Here is a 19,056-nt window from a genome sequence, read left to right as displayed (position 1 = left end):
TCTTCTAAATAATTTTTTAACCCACACACGCATATAACACAATAATTAAAAAAATAATTTTATCAATTTAACTCTTTAAAGTAACTTCTACATCGCAAGGGAGATGCTTGTTCTCACTCTCGCAAGTCTTAAATTTTATTCCTTCTTTCTTTCACTGTCCCGATATTCTTCTTCTACCTTATTCTCCCCGATGACTTCTTAAATTTATATTTCTGCCTCGTTAATCTTAAATATCTTTAACAAGCAGACCCTTCTGTCCTCTCCTCTCCTTTTCACCTCAGGCACGTTTCCCTTACTTATCATAAACACAGAAATGAAAATATAATTCCATTTTGACATTGCTTTTTTTTTTTTTTGCTGATTGCAGAGAGGAAAAGGACTCTGCTTTGCAGATCTAATTCAACTTCTACGATCTGTTCATCAACTGATGCTCTGAAAGAATCTCCATTATACTATCTCCCACTTAGCTATAAAGAAGATGGGAATTTTGTTTTCCAAAATGTTCTCTTCAGTATTTGGCAACAAAGAGGCTCGGATCCTTGTTCTTGGTCTTGATAATGCTGGAAAAACTACAATCCTCTGTATGCTGTTCTTTTTTCTGATTCTAAGTGATACCCTTTTGTTTGTTTTTTTTTTTATTTTGAGTGATGGGTATTTGTTGAATTTTGATAATTTTTTGTGTGTTCTGATTTTGGTTTTTGATGCAGATCGGCTTCAGATGGGCGAAGTTGTATCCACCATTCCAAGTTAGTGTCTTTTCGTAGTTATTTTCATCGGAATTTGATGTTTGTTTGTTTGGTTACTGAGAGTATGAATCCAAAATTGCTATTATTGAATCTGGATATCTGATGAGATGCGATTTGTTGTTTTTGGTTTGCATAAGATTCCAATTGCATTGCCTTTTTCAGTTCCATCGAGTGTTTTTCCTCCAATGGATCAGTTAATGAATGACCCTTGATATGGGAATTGCATTTTTAGTTTTAAATTTCTGTCATTGTTTTGCTGTAATGGGGTCGAGTAATTTGTTACTCTGTTCAGAATTCATAACTGAAGCGTTTGTTTTCCTGATGCAGCAATTGGATTTAATGTGGAAACAGTTCAGTACAACAATATCAAATTTCAAGTATGGGATCTTGGTAAGCCTATTAATTTCGCTTGATCTGTAAACCAGCATTACTTTTTATGTTCATTGCAATCATAACCTGTATACTGATTGGAATATGTGAACCTTTGCTGATTACTGATTGCTCAGTGTTAGAAAAATTTGAAGTTTATTATAGCTTTTGCTCTTTCTATTACCAACAAATGAAAGTAGATTATAGGCTTTGCTGTGTTTTATATAAAATTTATTTATTTGTTTTTTGGTTGATGAGACAATGGAACTTTTACTGTATACATGCCAATGTCCCATTATCATTTGAGTCGGATATTTTACTGACATACCCCATCTTCCACCAGTTATATGAGAAGGTCAAGTGTTCCCACACCATCTAATTATTGTTTTCCACCATCCAGTTCATTATTCCCCACATTTGTTATTTTTCCACCGGTTATTCAGAAGCAAATGTGGAGTTACACATTAATCTGTTTTCTAAGTCTTGCATGATCAAAACTTTCATGTTAATTTCTTGCCCTAATGACATTTATAATGATTATGATACAGGTGGGCAGACAAGCATCAGGTAACTTCTTGCCTTTTCCTTCTCCTTTTTAACACAAATAAATCTGCTTTATATTTGCAGCAAACTATAACATGAATTGCATTTTGATATACACTATTCAGTTTTGTTAATGACTAGCAATTTCGGAATTATAAGCTTATGATACTTGATGTTATTCATTATATTCTTTATAGAACTTGCAACTGGTTATGGACTCAATTCCCCCCCCCCACAAATAATAACCAAAAAGTTGTAATGAATTATAGCTTCATTAAAATATTCTCTCAAATTTGTTTTTATTACTATAAAAATTTATGTCATCAAGTATATAAGAACCACTGGCATTTTTCTAATACCATTCAAACAGTTGATTTTTTCTATTCCAATAGGTTAGGCACTTTCTCAAGAGGAAAATTTTGAGTGATGGCTAGTTGTGCATAATTCCATGTGTAAAAGATTGAGAGTGGTATTGTAATGTAATTTTATGATTATTGATTATTATTTCTGCCATGTTTTCCACACAAATTGTACATAATTTCTTTTGATTGATTGAGATAATAGGTTGTTTGATGAATTTCGCAAGCTCACTGGCTGCTTATGTTTGTAACAGACCATATTGGAGATGTTATTTTCCCAACACACAGGCCATTATTTATGTTGTCGATTCAAGTGACGTTGATAGGCTTGTTATAGCTAAAGATGAGTTTCATGCAATCCTGGAGGTACTGTTATCCCCATTTTATGTTCACATTAGTAGTTGACTAAGTTGGTGTTATTGGTACCCCCTATTATCAAACCCACAGCCACTGGTGAGGCTATGTGAAAGCTAGGGGTGTTAGCTGACACCCCTGATTTCAAAAAACATTTCGAGAGATTTAGGCAAATAGCATAGCAATCTAAGATTTTTAGGGGGATATTACTTACTTGACCCTCTTTAAATTTTGTAAAAAACTTAACCAAATAAGATCGTTTTAATAGTTTTGTATCGAAAGTCAAACAAGACCATTAAAAATATTCACTAAATGTATGAGCATTTTCCTTGGTTTCCTTTACTATCAAGTATTAAAATTGCATTAAAAAAGAAGTTGATTTCTGTAATTTTCAATTCAAACGTAATAATTTTCCTCTAAAAAAATAATAAATTAGAATTTCAATGCCCTAACAGATTCACATCTTTCATTTAAAGAAGGTAAATATGGTTTCTTATGCTATTTGAAAAAGAAAAAAAAATTCCTTTTCTTAATTTAATAAGTTTCCTGTCTTATATTTTTTGGTGGTTTGCAAAATTGTTTAAATTATAGTGGAACAAGCTATGAATGAATTAAAAGACTTTCTAATTTTTCTCTTCTAGGAGCTCAAAGTTTCCGTGCTCTTAATCTCTATTAGCGGTACAAGGTCTAATTCTAGTGATAATTTTTTTAATATTTTTTGTATTTATTTAAGATTAAATAAATATTACTATTAAATTTTTTGTTAATAAATAAACTGTATTTTAATTTGATGTTGATTTTGAACTTGAATAATTCTATTGTTACTATTATTTATTTTAGGTGTCATAACAAAGTAATTTTTCAACGAATGATGGTTATCAATTGACCTAGCTGGAAAAAAAAATCTAGCTTCGCTGCTGTCCATGGCATTCATGATGTAAAAGATTATGAAGCCTTAGGGGACCCAAAAGGGCCTGGCCTGAAGTGATAAATAATGATTTGTTATCACAGTAGCTTTTAAAAAATCAGCCTGCTTTGAATTTAAATGTGGAAGCATATTCATGCAGCTGCCCTTAACTAGTTTAGCATCGTGGTGTACTTGAGATGTCTTCAGGGCTATAAAGACTGAAGCGGTGTGAATTTGAAATCTTTTTTACTTAGTTTTATGATTTCTTCTATGGGTTAGGCTGGGGTGGTTTGATTTTCTTTTATTTGTTTTTTATAATTTTTCTAGACATTTCTATATCACTGGGATTGAATGCAGGCTAAGATTGCAGGAGGCCTGCCTCCAAAGAAGTTCGTAATTTTATATTTTTCAGAATAAAAAGGAGACTCTGAAACAATTGGCTTTCAATCTATAATGTGGAAAAATCATAATGGAAAAAGACTCGTGATCTTGTTTTTGCATACACTTTTCCTTATGAGGAACAAAATTTCTCAAACCTATTTTCTATCTTCTAACTAGAAGCTCTGGGATTCCATCACTTTTTTTTTTTTTTTTTTTTTATGAAAAGAAAATTCCACAGTATGTGGATCCTTAGTGTTCTTGCATATGTGTGTGTATGAAAACCCCTTTATGTTTCTGAAAAAAAAAAACCTGAGCCACTAGTCCTTTTTCGTTGCCACTCAACTTAGAGTGCCAAGCTTACATATTTGATTGTTTTGGCAGGAGGAAGAGTTAAGAGGTGCTATTGTACTTATTTTTGCGAACAAGCAGGTTACTGTTGTTTCCTAGTTATTTCTTTTTTTTACACACACATGGAAGAAAACAAGCTTGAAATCTAATCATACATGCAAACTCAAATGAAAAGGCTTCATTGGACGTGAAAACAATAGAATCTACTATCTTTTTATGATGTGGTCTTGGAGTGATGCTCTCTTCATAGGCTTCATATATCTACATGCATTTCACATTTAAATATTTATATCAGATTGGAATTTGGATCTCCCACTGTTTTCATTTTTGTCATTCATTTGGTTTATATAGGATCTTCCTGGTGCACTTGATGATGCGGCAGTGACTGAGGCTTTGGAGTTGCACAAGATCAAGAATCGACAATGGGCAATTTTTAAAACGTCTGCCATTAAAGGAGAAGGTCTTTTTGAAGGTTTGGACTGGTAAGTTAAGTTTACAATGAAGTGGAATGAGTTTCTAGCAACAGTTTTGAACTTCTGAATAGTTATCCCATACGTCTCTTGTACTTCCTTGGGAAACCATTCCCTTTGACTCACCTTACTCTCAGAAAACCAGTCTCTAAGATCTATGGTATCCGATACCAAGGTAGGCTTTCTCAAAATAAATGATTTTAAGCTTCACCAACTAAGAGCCCAGATTCCACTTTACCAAATGAAACTCTTATCCTCTGAACACCCCATAGGAACCTACTTGAGGGCAAATATTTTGTTGGAGCATTGAAAGCAATAGAAGTCTGCCATTTAATCTTCATGTTCAATGCTCAAATATAATTCTTCAATGGGAAATCTATATCCATCACCGTCTAGAAAATTGTTTCAAAAAAGAAAATCACTTACTAGCAGAACAATACCCTGGAGACTCAAAGCTCCAGCAATAAATGTGTGAAGGAAAGAGCAACGATAAATTTTATAATTATCCATATGCCTCAGCAGGAATTTTGGTATATATAAAATTTACAAACTGATGTTGTACCTGGTTCTATACATGAAGATATTAAATTCTGCCTTCACAGCATCATTTTCTTCTGTTATTTTATTTTTTTTCTAAAAACCTAATGCAGAGTCACATGTTATTGCAGGTTGAGTAATACATTGAAGTCTGGGGGTGGCTAACTCTTTTGGAGAAGAATGGGAAGCTTGTGATTGTTTCCCCGAGCCAGAATTTATAAAGATGACCATGGTTAGCTGGTATGGCTGGTAATAGAAATTCATTTGTGGTCGCGATGATGTCATTTGACCTTCACTGATTTTTCTAACTGATATACTTGTAAAATTTTTGTCAAAGAAGAACCACTTAGCTCTTTTGCTGTTATGTTACTTTCCATTTCTTTGCCATTGTTCGCTTTCCCACCATGCACTGCATTGTATGAAAATGATAGCGATGTCTTGATTTTATGAATTCTATATTCTATACTAGTCACTCTTCCAAACCCTTCTTGTTGTCAGCTTGTCGTGGCCTCTCTAGTAACTGGAACCAACTTTATAGGTTTAAGTTTCACAGTACCATGACTTTATCCTGGTATAATTTGTCTTTGCTAGTAGACAGGTGTTCAGTTTTCGGAACCACCAAAATAAATTCTGACTTGATTTAACTCTTACAAACAAAATAAATTTCTAAAATGATAGTGAAAATTAGGTTGAATCTAAGGGAATGTTTTTTTAATCTTATTAAAGTATACTTAAATGAGAAAGAATGGGGGATTTAAATAAAAAAGTCAAGAAACAATAATTCTAAAAATAATAAATTGATATGTCGTTAGCTTCCACATATTTTATCCCTATAAATTTATTGATTATCAAAGTAAAATAAATATTTTTTCACATCAAACAAATAAATTTGATGTCTCTTAAAGCTGAGAGAAATCGATGAAATTACAAGTGTATTAGTCAGAAAAACCTTTCTAATCAATTTCTTACCATCAAGTGAATGTATTATTGAAAGCAATTTTTATTAATTTGGTATTAGTTTTAGGAATAAAATATGTGTATTTATTCTAAGCAAATATTAAAAAGCTTGATAATTTTAACTTAATTTATGTTTTCCTAATAAATCAATATGAGAGTTGCAACAATCAAATTAATTCTTTTGCTTCTTATTCTAATCCTTAACAATAATTACGGATTGAAAGAAACTAGAAAACTTACATGTCATCTCAAAACAATTCAATAAACTTTAATAACAATCAATAACATAATTCTAAATAAAAAAAAGTAAATACTTGAATCTGAAAAAATTACAAGGATAACATTGCTTCTAACAATGTGTTAATGGAGATGGTGTGTATCCCTCTTGAACTTCAGGAGTTTAGTTCTAAAATTAATTCTTTTGCTGTTATGTTACTTTCCATTTCTTTGCCATTGTTCGCTTTCCCACCATGCACTGCATTGTTTGAAAATGATAGCGATGTCGTGATTTTATGAATTCTATATTCTATACTAGTCACTCTTCCAAACCCTTCTTGTTGTCAGCTTGTTGTGGCCTCTCTTGTAACTGGAACCAACTTTCTAGGTTTAAGTTTCACAGTACCATGACTTTGTCCTGGTATAATTTATCTTTGCGGGTAGACAGTTGTTCAGTTTTTGGAACCACCAAAATAATTCTAACTTAACTATTACAAATAAAATAAATTTCTAAAATGATCGAGAACACTAGGTCAAACATAAGGGAATTTTTTTTTAATCTTCCTAAAGTATACTAAGTATACTTAAATAAGAAAGGATGGGGATTTAAATGAAAAATTCAAGAAACAATAATTTTAAAAATAATAAATTGATATGTTGTTAAATTAGTTCAAGTTTTCATACATTTATCTTTATAAATCTGTTGATTATCGAAGTATAATAAATACCTTTTTGAATCAAACAAATAAATTTGATGTCTTTTTAAAGCTGAGAAAAATTAATGAAATTATAAGTACATTAATTAGAAAAAAGCTTTCTAATTAATTTTTTTACCATCAAGCGAATGTAATATTAAAAGTAATTTTCATTAACTCAGTAGTAGTTTTTAGGAATAAAATATGAGCATTTATTCTAAGCAAATGTTCAAAAGCTTGATAATTTTAACTTAGTTTATGTTTTTCTAATAAATCGATATGAGAGTTGCAACAATCAAATTAATTATTTTGCTTCTTACACTAATCCCTAATAATAATTACAAATTGAAAGAAACTAGAAAACTTAAATGTCATATCAATATAATTCAATAAGCTTGAATAACAATCAATAACATAATTCTGAATAAGAAAAAATAAATACTTGAATCTGAAAAAATTACAATGATAACGTTGCTTCTAACAACGTGGTAATGGAGATGGTGTGTATCCCTCTTGAATTGAATTCAGGGGTTTAGTTCATAATTATTGGAAAATTAACAAAAGCAGAGACGAAAGGAATGATTATCAAACCCTATTTCAGCTGTGTTTTGCTCTATTTATCTTCCCTTTTTACTACCGAAATCCTCAATATTCTTAGGCTAATTAGGAGTCTTCATGATGCTAAATTCAATCCCTTCTTCATCTGATTTTTAAGAATGGATAAATCTCTTATAATTTGTGTTGAAAACTGATTTTGCTGCTGTCATAATTCTATTGTAATACTAATTTTGTTGCAATTTAGACTTTGATTCTGACTTGGTTTCTTGCACTATCCGACCATCACAGCTATATTATTTCATTCATGACATGTTAAAGGATTGATTTGCACCTTATCGGGTCCTAAAGCCAATTGTTCTTATGTCAAACTCTCAGCTGTATTGGGATTCTCAGCATTGTTAGTTTCTGTATCAGATCAGAAGATCCATTTCGACCAACCAGAATGCGTCCGGATTCTATTATTCCAAAACAATTTTATTTGACTTGGAGTCCTTCATGCAAGTTGTAGTCTTGGATGTGTAGATGAATTTGGATTTTTGAATCGCCTGATTTCGATATCAGAAGCTCAAGATAATCTCATTTGAATATCTAGTGTGAAAATAAAAAATCTTGCTGCAAGAAGAATTTTGGTTCAAGTCTGCAGGTCTGATTCGAGATCCAAATGAGATCAGAATTTTGCCTATAATACATTTTTGGAAAGCTTGACATGTGTACTTCAACTTAGATTAAGATCACATTCTCATTCTAAAACTTTAAATTGGCAAAAAAAACTGTCATAAAAAGCTATGTTTAAAATGTAAAATACATAATTTTTTATTTTTTAGCGATTAATTCATGAAATCTCTTCTGCATGTCAAACTCTTAAAAATAACTTCTAATAAACTCAAATAAGTTTGAAATACCTTAAAAAGTATAGTGTGTGTATTGCACCTATCAATAGTCACTAATATAAAATCTAGTGCCAAAATATGATTTGTTAGCACCAATTAGTTCTTGGCTCCAAGTACTTTTGCTGCACCCTTTTATGTTGCTTTTTATTTGTGATGGTCTATTTGTGCCAAAAATCCATTTTCTTATTTGTGTTTTTTTTTTTTTGTTATAACAAAAATATGGCATTTTTTTTTTACCAACATGATTTTTTTGAATAGAAACAAAGGATAATAAAATATAAATGCTTATAAAGTCTTCCAATGATTTGAATTAAAGAGAAAAAAGTATCTCTATCAGAACTCTATTACATTATCCATGTATTTCTTTTCTATTTTGAATTTTTTTTTTATCAAAAACATTGTTTTCTTACATAAAAACATATCATAACTTTAAAAGCAAGCTTTAATAGAAAAAAATAATTACTAGATAATTTTAAAGTGATTGTATGAAATAATAAAAGAATAAATAATCTATTATTTGTTAATAAAATCTATGATCCTAATTGATGCGAGCTCCAAAACCGAAGCGAAAATAAATGAAAAAGGGGTTGTAAACCGAGCCCAATAAAGCTAAGAAATCAGTTGCAAACCAAGCCTTATGTCAAAGAAAAAGGGCTACAAACAGAGCCCAATGTCAAAGAAAAAAGGCTCATATCCGAACCCAATTGATGGAGATAACGAGCTCACAACGAGCCCAAATCTAGCTAAATATGGTTCCAAACTTAAGTCCACAGATCCTCTCATTTTCGTGTTTCAAAAAATTCTCCGTTTTGTTGACACGTCACTCTTCACCATCATCCATCATGTAATATGCCAAACAGTGCAACCAGCTCTTGATTGTAAAACCAAGATTGTAAAAATCCTCTCTCCTATATAGGAGACTGCCAAACCACCAGCCAATCCCTTCAAGATTTTTTTTAAAACCTATTAAACAGCCGTGGAATATATATATATATATATATATATATATATATATATATATATAATTTTGTATAATGTGAATTCTATTAATATTTTTAGAATCGTAGTGGTGAATCTAATGAAAAAAAACAAAAAAAACAAGGCTGGCAGACAATAGTTTGATAGTGAAAGTGAATTAGTAGATCGCTAGTCAATTCAATTTGAATAGTTTATTTTATGTTATATAGAATTTTACTAGTTATATGGTATCAGATAAAAAAAACTTAATGAAAAAAAATACACAATTGTTGTCAATGTGTTTTCTGACCAAAAAATAAAATAAAATTCATGATTGTAAATTTAAAATTTAAAGTGTATACTTAATAAAATTATCCTAGATTTCAATGCACCAACAAATATCAACATTACCCTTGCAATTTTTTTTTCCAGGGTAAACTAAAAAAATTGCATTTTTTTTTTGTTGTTCTATGTCATTCATTTGATAAAATCAAAAGCAATTAACACAAATTTTTTTAAAAAATCTTGGAAGCTTTAAAATAAAGATAAAAAGAAATATGTGTAATTAAAATCTTTTTACCTAATTAAATTGTGTGGGTCAGCCTAAAAGGCCTTTTCATCTCCTTGCTTAGCTTAAATTTCAAAATTAAATTGCATTTAATGATACAATCAATTTGATAAGTCAAACTTTAACTTGGTTGGTCTAATCAAAATTAGATTTAACTAACAAAATTATAGACACTATTGTTTTAATTTTTTGTAATAAATATTAACACGATAAAGTTCTAGGTGGACTTGAGTATTTAGGTGGGCCCACCTAATTGGATTGACCAGGCCAAAACTTTGTTAACTTTTTTATTAAAATAAATAAAATGACATTGACCTAACATTTTTTTTTTATGATATTAATAACATTATCTTTTAGAATCTATTTTTTGTTTAGTCAAGATTTAAATAAAAAACTTAACACAAAAACAAAAGGGGTTTCAATTAAAATTTGAATGAAAAACAAAAACAATAATAATAATAATAAAAAGTCAAGTGCTTCTACCCCAAGCTTGTCAAGCCCAATGTTTAGGTTGATTTTATTATTATTATTTTTTTACTATGTAAAAAGAAATGTCATTTAGAAATCCAGTTTCTAACCATCATATTGATGGTTAGAAAATCAAGGTCCAACCTTTTGGTTCTAAAAACCCATTTTCACCTTAAAACTAAAAAAACCACTTTGTAGGCCTTTAAAAAAACCCATTTGTGGTTTTAAACTTGAAAAAAATTGGTCCCAATCTCAAAAACTATCCCAAGTTTCAATCTATTGTTTTAAGCAAGAAGAAAGCAAAAAAAAAAAACATCTCAATAGAACTCCTCTTATCGAAAAGAACTCGTTGATACCAATAAAGACTCTTTTTATGGACAGAATCTTTGTTAACTAGTAACTTTTTCTCTCCTTTGATGTTTTTTGATAAATCTATCTTCTTTGTCAAACCAAAGACTAAAATGAAAATAAAATAAACTCTTGGTCTAAAAAGTTTGATCCCCAAACAAAAAGAACCAAAAAGAAACTTTGACAAAACCCCAAGAAAAAATTTAGCAAAAAGTCAGAGGAACCAGTTTGCTCTTCTTTATTCGTCTCCTTCAATTTTGATCCTCTAACTTTTAATTGGAAGAAAATAATAAAATCAAATAGATTTCCTCAAAATTAATAATCAATCAATAACGAGATGTTTTGTTGAGATTATGATTGTAATGGCCCGGCCCAACTTGCCATATATTGTCCGCTTTGGGCTTTACCGCCCTCACGGTTTTGTTCCTGGTGACGCGAGCCCATTTCTAAGCCTGACGCCCTAAAACGTGCAATCAGCACCACTTATAAGGCCAGCAACACACCCCTCACCCGCCGATGTGGGATCTTACAATTCACCCCCCTTAAGGAGCTCGTCGACCCCGTCAGCGCAATCAAACAGCCAGTGAGGTCGACTCTGATACCAAATGTAACGGCCCGGCCCAACTTGCCATATATTGTTCGCTTTGGGCTTTACCGCCCTCACGGTTTTGTTCTTAGTGACGCGAGCCCATTTCTGAGCCTGACGTCCTAAAACGCGTATAACAAGTTGGCAACCAGCACCACTTATAAGGCCAACAACACACCCCTCACTCGCCGATGTGGGATCTTACAATGATAGTTCTATAGAAAAGAAAAGGAAAAAATTACAGAGACTAATTTCAAATAAGCACAATATTTAAGGATTAAATAAAAAATTAAAATAAAAAAATTTGAAGGATAAAAAAAAAACATGGCACTACTCCGGTGAACAATGAGGAGAGCTACAGTAGAACACCAAATCTTTTTGGCTGTTTTTAATTTTATTTATTATGGTGTACAAATAAGAAAACACAAGACTAACCTGTACTCAACCCAAAAAAATAATAATAATAATAATAATAATAATAATGGTCTCTTTGGTATCAGCAAACTAAAATGCAGTGGAGGCAGTTCTGAGTTTGCTATGCTGTTGTAGAAAGGGGGAAGAACTTCACAATGCAGGAAGGGATTTATTCGGCGACTTCAACTTCAGAGAGCAGGAAGGGACTAGGTCACAGATGCTTCTGATCATGAATTTTTACTTTTATTCACAACTTTTCAAATCATAGATTTCTTTTTCCGACCTTTTTTCTACTTCGGCCTGTCTGATTTTCCATTCTCTCTAATGTTTGCTCTTCCGTGGGATCGGAAACCAGAAAACTATTCCTCCGAGCTACTCCCATTTTAAGTGCCTGCCGGAGATGCCTCGTGCCAGGGAGGAGGGTAATCTTGCTGTAGCTAATCAAGAAATCTGCACCACAATTACCCTCATGAAGGTGGTAACAAGAGGGCCCAAGGATCGTCTTCACTCTATCAATCAATGTGCTGCAGTGAAGGCAATCAATGCGCAAATATGTAATCAAGCACTGAAATTAGCAAGAACTGGAAAAAAAATAAATTATGGTGATCCTTCTAAATTTTGTAACAAATAGGACATGGAGTTTTTTGTAACAAATATGTAATCATGCACTGAAATTAGCATGGATATGTTTTGGGTATAGGTTCATAGAGTAATTTTGTAACAATTAGGGAATGAAGATTTTTTTTTTAATTAATATAGTTGTTTAGATTAGCTTGTATGTATTTTAATTAATTTTATAAATTTTAAAATTAATAATTATATAAATTTTTAATAAACTTTGAATTGATAATGTATAGAAAGTAAAACTTTGAAGGATGCGTAGATATTGATTTTATGGATGGCCGTTGTCTTTTGTTGCCGAAAGCAAACATGGTACTTTAATTAATTAGGACAGCAATACATTTGTAATTCACTAAAAATTAAGGGCAACAAGACAAAACTACCCTTCTCAAACAGTCGCTCCTGTGCCATCACCTAGTCCTTTTCGACATTTCGCCCTCTGAGCCACGGCCAAATTGTGTCCAGCTGTATCCATGGAAGAACCATTTGGTTTTTCATGTGAATATTTGAATTAATTTATATATTTTTTGATTAATTTTATAAATTTTAAAATTAATAATTATATAAATTTTTAATAATTTTTTTAAAAATTAAACTTATAATTATTGAAAAATAAATTTAATATCTAAATAATTGAGCTCCCTTTTAATGTTAGAACCATTTATTTATTTATTGTATAAAAGAGTTGGCATCTTCAATAGTAAAAACTATTTGAAAGAGCAAAATTATTAATATAGTATTTTAAACCGTGTAATTTAGTTTTTTTTTAATATAATATCTTAATAATTTTCTAAAAAGAGGTGTTTTAACAAGTCATTTTATATAGAAATAAAACTAAAAAAAAGATAATTTGTGAGGTAAAAATATAAACCAAAACAAATATGATAAGATAATGATTGTTATAATAATTATAATGTTAGTGATAATAATAAAAGTACCAGGTAATTATATTAATAGTGAACAAAATTTAATTTCAATGTTCATGGAGTAAATAATGATATTTTATTAGTTATTTCATTAGCTAACTTTGAAGAAAGAGACAAACATGAAGAAAAAGAAAAATAAAAATAAAATTCACACTAAAAATGATAGGAATATTTTCACTTGAAATTTTTCTTCGAGTTGTATCTATTTTTTAATTTTTTTATGGGAATAGGATGCCATTACCAGTTTTTTATCCTAAAAAATCGAACCAAATCAAAATTGGTCAATTTGAATTGGTTTTGATTTTTAAAAAAAAAAATTTAATTTTATTATTTTCATTGAATACCATAAGATTTATATGATGTGTTAAGAATTGAATATTTTAGATAAAAAAACAACTATCATTTTCTTTAGATTATGATTTTTTTTCTTGAATAATATTGTTTGGAAAATATTTACAATGAAGTTGATATTTTAAAAATAAAATCGTTGAGTTAATTTATTTGTTTTGAAACCTAAAAACTAAGTTATAGCCATGCCCAAGGACTAAAAAACAGTTTTCTCATTTTTCATTATTTATCAATTATTGAAAAACATTTTCCTTGTAAAAAACATATTTAAAAGATGATTGGTTATAAAAAGAAGCAGTTTTCCTGTATTGTCCACTATCCTCTAGCTTAAATCCTATAAATAGATATAAAAGCCTAACAAGCTTCATGCATCCCCAAAAAAACGCCACAAGGTTTGCCAACCCATCTATATGCGACACCTGGCATCCTGACTGTGACTTTCTACGTATCTGTGCCTCTTTTTTTTTTTTTTTAATCATTCATGGTCATGGCTGCAAGGGCAATCTTGTCCACCTCCACTTTTCAGCTACACGTGTTTAGAGGCTGTTTGGAATTGAGGTGTGACCTGCTTTTTGAAAAAATTCAAACTTTTTTTTTTTTACTAAAATTAAGTGCGGTTTGTACTTTTTAGATCGTTTTGATGTGCTGATGTCAAAAATGATTTTTAAAAAATAAAAAAACATTATTGGTATGCTTTTCGACACGAAAAGCTATTTGAAAAGCAACCGCTACCACACTCCCAAACACCCTCTAAATCGAAGCTCACGCATCGCATGACGTTGTAGTTGCCCTCCCTTTTCTGTTTGTTTTGGTTTCTGCACTCCTCGCTCAGACACGGGTCACCCACGTCATCATACGCTTCTGCATAGTTATTACACTTGACCCGAATCTAGTTATTGGATTTGCGTTGACCTGTGTCTTTTCTTTTTTAAGTATGTCATTTTAGGCTTTTAAATTTTTATGTGTTGACTCGATCTATTTTAGACTCGATTTCACCAAGTTGGTTGTGTTTGATCAAATCATAAATTAAATTAATTGGTTAACTAAGTTTAATTAAATTAATATTAAAATTAACTTTATTTAAAACTCAATTTAAATTAGATCAGATGTGTTTTATTTAGAGATATAGTAGCTTTCTTTCAAAGATATAATATTCTTTTTAAATACAAACCACATCTTCAAAAATTAAAAATACATGTTTTTTTACCCAAAAAAATTAAAGTTACTTTCCATCTAAGCACACAAACAAGAAGATATCTTTCAAACAGTGCACCTAGTTATGGTTCCTAATTTTCTTATAAAAATACAAAAGAAAAGAACAAATGATTAAGGAGTGAAATGATAAGTAAAAAAAAAAGATCAAGATAATAGAAAATCAAATAAAAAAAAATTCAATGATTAAAAAATAAGTTGTGAATATGGTCAATGATGTAGTTACCATAGATGCAACTTGCTTCATCAATGTAAATCATTTCCTGAAATTCTTTTATAGCACTAGCTATTAGGGATGTTTTAATTTGAAATAACCCCATTGTAAGACCAAATACACTTACCACATGTTGTTCTAAATATTGTCCATCAACAAGTAATTCAATTAGAATAACTAGAAACCACAGCACTAATAAACCCTAATTGGAAATCATAAAATAATCAAATTTAACATTTAGAACAAATTATATGAAATTAATATAGGAAAAGTGTGAAAAATATTTCTAAGTGTTTAATGTTGGTGGTGATAGTAATAAGTGGTGCATCAACTAAAATAGAAAAACAAAGCCACAGGTGGAGAGAGGGGGAGCTTACATTGTCATAGTGGAGAGAGAGTGTATTTCGTGGTAAAGAGTATAGTTTTGAAACCCAGCTCGACCTAGTAGATCCACCTAGAACCCAATCGATCTGGGGCTAGAACGTGGCTGAGTTGAAGAAAAAATAAGGAAAGGAAAAACCTGGTATGACCCGGCTGAAGGGAATTCCGACCGGTGATGTACTGATATTTGCTCTCGGATGGCAAGCACACTGACACAATATTTAACGTGGTTTGGCAAACCGCCTACATCCACGGGAGAAGCCATTTGATTATATAGGGAGATAACAAGATTTACAACAATAGAGGAGGAGGAATTATTCCCTCTTTAGCAACTCTCAACCTCACTTTATTTCTCTCTTCTTAGTGCTGCAATGGCAGCTATTGCTGGCTGTCTTGGCAGCCCACTCTCTCCTACATTTCTCACATCTTTCTTTCTCTCAACTCTCTCATAGCTCTCTTTGTATGGTGCCTATTTATAGGCAAATGGTGGCTTCTCTTCTTCTTTCCAGCAGCTGCACATGGAAGTCAATGGTGGCTGCCATCTTCTTCAACAAAGGTGGCTGCCATCTTCTTCAACAAAGGTGGATGGTTAAAGTCAATGTTAGGCACATTAAATGGCAACACTCCTAACAATCACCCCCTTTGACATGTATATGGGCAATTGTCCTCTTGCTTCTTCAGCACAATCTTGCATCCTGCAACTCTTCCAAGCTTACCATTCCGAGAGCATCTACGGCCAAGTTTACAGGTACTTGCCAAACCTTTCAATCACCAGAGTCAACCAAGCACCCCTTTGCTCACTTCAAAGGATCACTTCAACCAGATGGTTTGTCACATCTCATCTGAAGAGTGTTTAACGTTTGTCTCTGGAACAACATTCCCCTTCAAGCATATCAACCATGCTTGGCTCGGAATGATTTATCAAGCCTTACATCAAGGCTTACAACACCCCCTTAAACTGATATTCCCAAGTGCGACAGTCATTGAGTATTTTAATGTGATCACGAGCTCACCACTCTTCCAAGAGTCTACTCATCCAGGAGTTGCGTCTGCCCTCTGTTCCACCTTAGGAACCACGCCTTACTTCTCCATGAGTCTCTCACTCTTAGTCTCAAGAGTTCAGGTGGCTATCCACCTTTACTTATGGGGCAGCCCATTAAAGGTTGATCTATATCTATCTTCATACTCTGAGTATTACAATGCTTTCACCGAGCTCACCACCTTGACAAGAGTCAACTTGTTCCCGGAACCTGCGCATGCCCTCTGCTCATTCATAGCAGTCACGTCTTAATGCTTCACAAGTCACCCACTTATTGTTCAAGGCAAATGTCTTCTAGCTCATTGATCTTTAGCATGGGGGCAATATCCATGAAAGTCAATCCTGCATTTGTCTTCATACTCATCATAGCCACTTCATTGGCTATACACTTGTCCACTCATATCTAGCCATCACATCGGCTCTAGGGTATTCTGAATTGGGGCTCATATTGCGGCCCTCACACCTTCTCCTGAGGTGTCTCCGCTCGTCGTCATGCGGCGGTTTGAATCTGGGCTCACATCGTGGCTGATGACATGGCATGTGGGTCCTGATGTGCTGACTTGGCATGCCAACTTTGCATGCTGACATCACTATTACATCATGCTGATGTCATTGTGGGCATGTCTACTATACATGCTGACGTCACCATTGCGTCATGCTGACGTCATCTTTATCCGGGTCAGTCACATGGGTCGGGTCAATTGGTATTCGGGTCGGGTCAGTCCATCCGGGCGAAGAAGATGCGTGGGGCGCGTTTGCGCGCGTGGCCCGCCACCTCACCGGAGAGTGATGGAGAGTGCGGCCATGTCCGACGTCCGATTTTGACGCCGTTTTCACCAGTGGCTTCGTCTCGGCCTCCTCTACACAATGGTATGGTTAAAACACAATTTTGACAACTTTCATTTTTGAGAAAAATCAAACACCACTTCAAACCATATGCTCTGATACCAATTAAAGGGAATTCCGACCGATGATGTACTTATATTTGCTCTCGGAGGGCAAGCACACTGACACAATATTTAACGTGGTTCGGCAAACCGCCTACATCCACGGGAGAAGCCATTTGATTATATAGGGAGATAACAAGATTTACAACAATAGAGGAGGAGGAATTATTCCCTCTTTAGCAACTCTCAACCTCACTCTATTTCTCTCTTCTTAGTGCTGCAATGGCAGCTACTGCTGGCTATCTTGGCAGCCCATTCTCTCCTACATTTCTCACATCTTTCTTTCTCTCAACTCTCTCATAGCTCTCTTTGTATGGTGCCTATTTATAGGCAAATGGTGGCTTCTCTTCTTCTTTCCAGCAGCTGCACATAGAAGTCAATGGTGGCTGCCATCTTCTTCAACAAAGGTGGATGGTTAAAGTCAATGTTAGGCACATTAAATGGCAACACACCTAACACCGGCAACCCAGCTGACCTAGTAAGATCCGGTTGCAACCTGTTGACTTTTGTTTTTTTTTCCTACTAAAACGATGTTGTATTGATTTTTTTTTCAAAAAAAAAATTGACTTAGACAATCCAGTAACCCGATTAAAACCCAAAACTTAAATCTTGGATCGGGTCGAGTCTAAAAACTACAAGAGAGAGTGTGTTTGCGGTAGGAAAATGGAGAAGGTTGGGCAATGAGGGGTTGCAGTTGTGGTTGGAGGAAGAGAATGAAAGGAGAGGGAAAAATAGAAAAGAAACTAGTTCCTAGGTTATAATTTGTTTGGATTTGCTATTTGTGAATAATAAAAAAGGCATGTGACCTATTAAACTATATTATTTTTCTAAATATTTTTTAAATTACATTGTTTTAAATTTTATTTTTGTTGGCGTTCTAAATTCCAAAAACACTTCTAATTTTTCTATTACATCTCCTTTTTTAATCATGCAAAAAGAATTATTTTTTAAACATTCATCCAGGTACATGACCAGACAAATTGTAAAGTCACGTTAACAATTTTTTCTGGTTGTTCTTGAAAGCAAGAACTTCTCCAACTCAATACATGCAGGTTAGCACACTATCATGTGCGGATATTGTTATTAAGTGCCCGTTTTTTCACTACGGTAGTTTCTACCTTTTCAAATTATTTTTTACTTAAAAAAACATTAAATTAATATTTTTTTAAATATTTTCAATAATTTTGATAAGTTAATGTTAAAAATAAAAACGAAATAAATTTTAAAAAATTTATTTTAATATATTTAAAAAGTATCATATACCACATTACCAAATACATCCTTAATAAAAAAAAATTAAGTTGTCTTAATTGAAAAGGGGAAAAGTACATATATATATAAATTGAGTTTTGAAATACCAATTATTAATACATCATGTGATAACCCACTTTTATAGTTTGTTTTATGTATATAATATTTTAATTTTAATATTATGTTTAGAATAATAAAAAAATTGAATAATTTTTTTATTTATTTTTAATACCACATTTTAAAAATGAAAAGAAATAAAGACTAATAATGATTTTATCAATAATGTTAGTAGTAACAATAATAGAGGTGATTATACTAATTGTGTAGAAGGAAGAGGAAGAGGAATAAATGTTGGTGGTGATAATAGAATAATAAAAAATTAACATATTTTAAAAATATTAATGTTGTCCCTTTAAGAGGTGCGAGTGGAAGAAGATTGACGATGA

General features: G+C 32.2%; 1 protein-coding gene across 1 annotated transcript; it reads left to right on the top strand.

The window, feature by feature from the left end:
• The first annotated feature begins 106 nt into the window (after positions 1–106).
• LOC118056462 (ADP-ribosylation factor 1) lies at positions 107–5,388 on the top strand. Its single transcript, XM_035068670.2, has 9 exons — positions 107–281; positions 368–581; positions 708–746; positions 1,074–1,136; positions 1,664–1,682; positions 2,272–2,383; positions 4,041–4,088; positions 4,359–4,489; positions 5,146–5,388. Exons 2-9 carry the CDS (start codon positions 479–481, stop codon positions 5,177–5,179), a joined length of 549 nt encoding a protein of 182 aa, XP_034924561.1. The 5' UTR covers positions 107–281; positions 368–478; the 3' UTR covers positions 5,180–5,388.
• The last annotated feature ends 13,668 nt before the right edge of the window (positions 5,389–19,056 follow it).

Source organism: Populus alba, chromosome 18 (assembly GCF_005239225.2).
Source record: "Populus alba chromosome 18, ASM523922v2, whole genome shotgun sequence".
Classification (NCBI taxonomy): Eukaryota; Viridiplantae; Streptophyta; class Magnoliopsida; order Malpighiales; family Salicaceae; genus Populus; species Populus alba.
This window is presented reverse-complemented; position numbering and strand designations above follow the sequence as displayed.

Excerpts from the sequence above, each read along its gene's own strand:
- LOC118056462 (XM_035068670.2), top strand. The coding sequence starts at position 479 with ATGGGAATTTTGTTTTCCAAAATGTTCTCTTCAGTATTTGGCAACAAA. Across the intron at positions 582-707 it reads TGGAAAAACTACAATCCTCT|ATCGGCTTCAGATGGGCGAA; the intron begins GTATGCTGTTCT and ends TTTTTGATGCAG. Across the intron at positions 747-1,073 it reads AGTTGTATCCACCATTCCAA|CAATTGGATTTAATGTGGAA; the intron begins GTTAGTGTCTTT and ends TTCCTGATGCAG.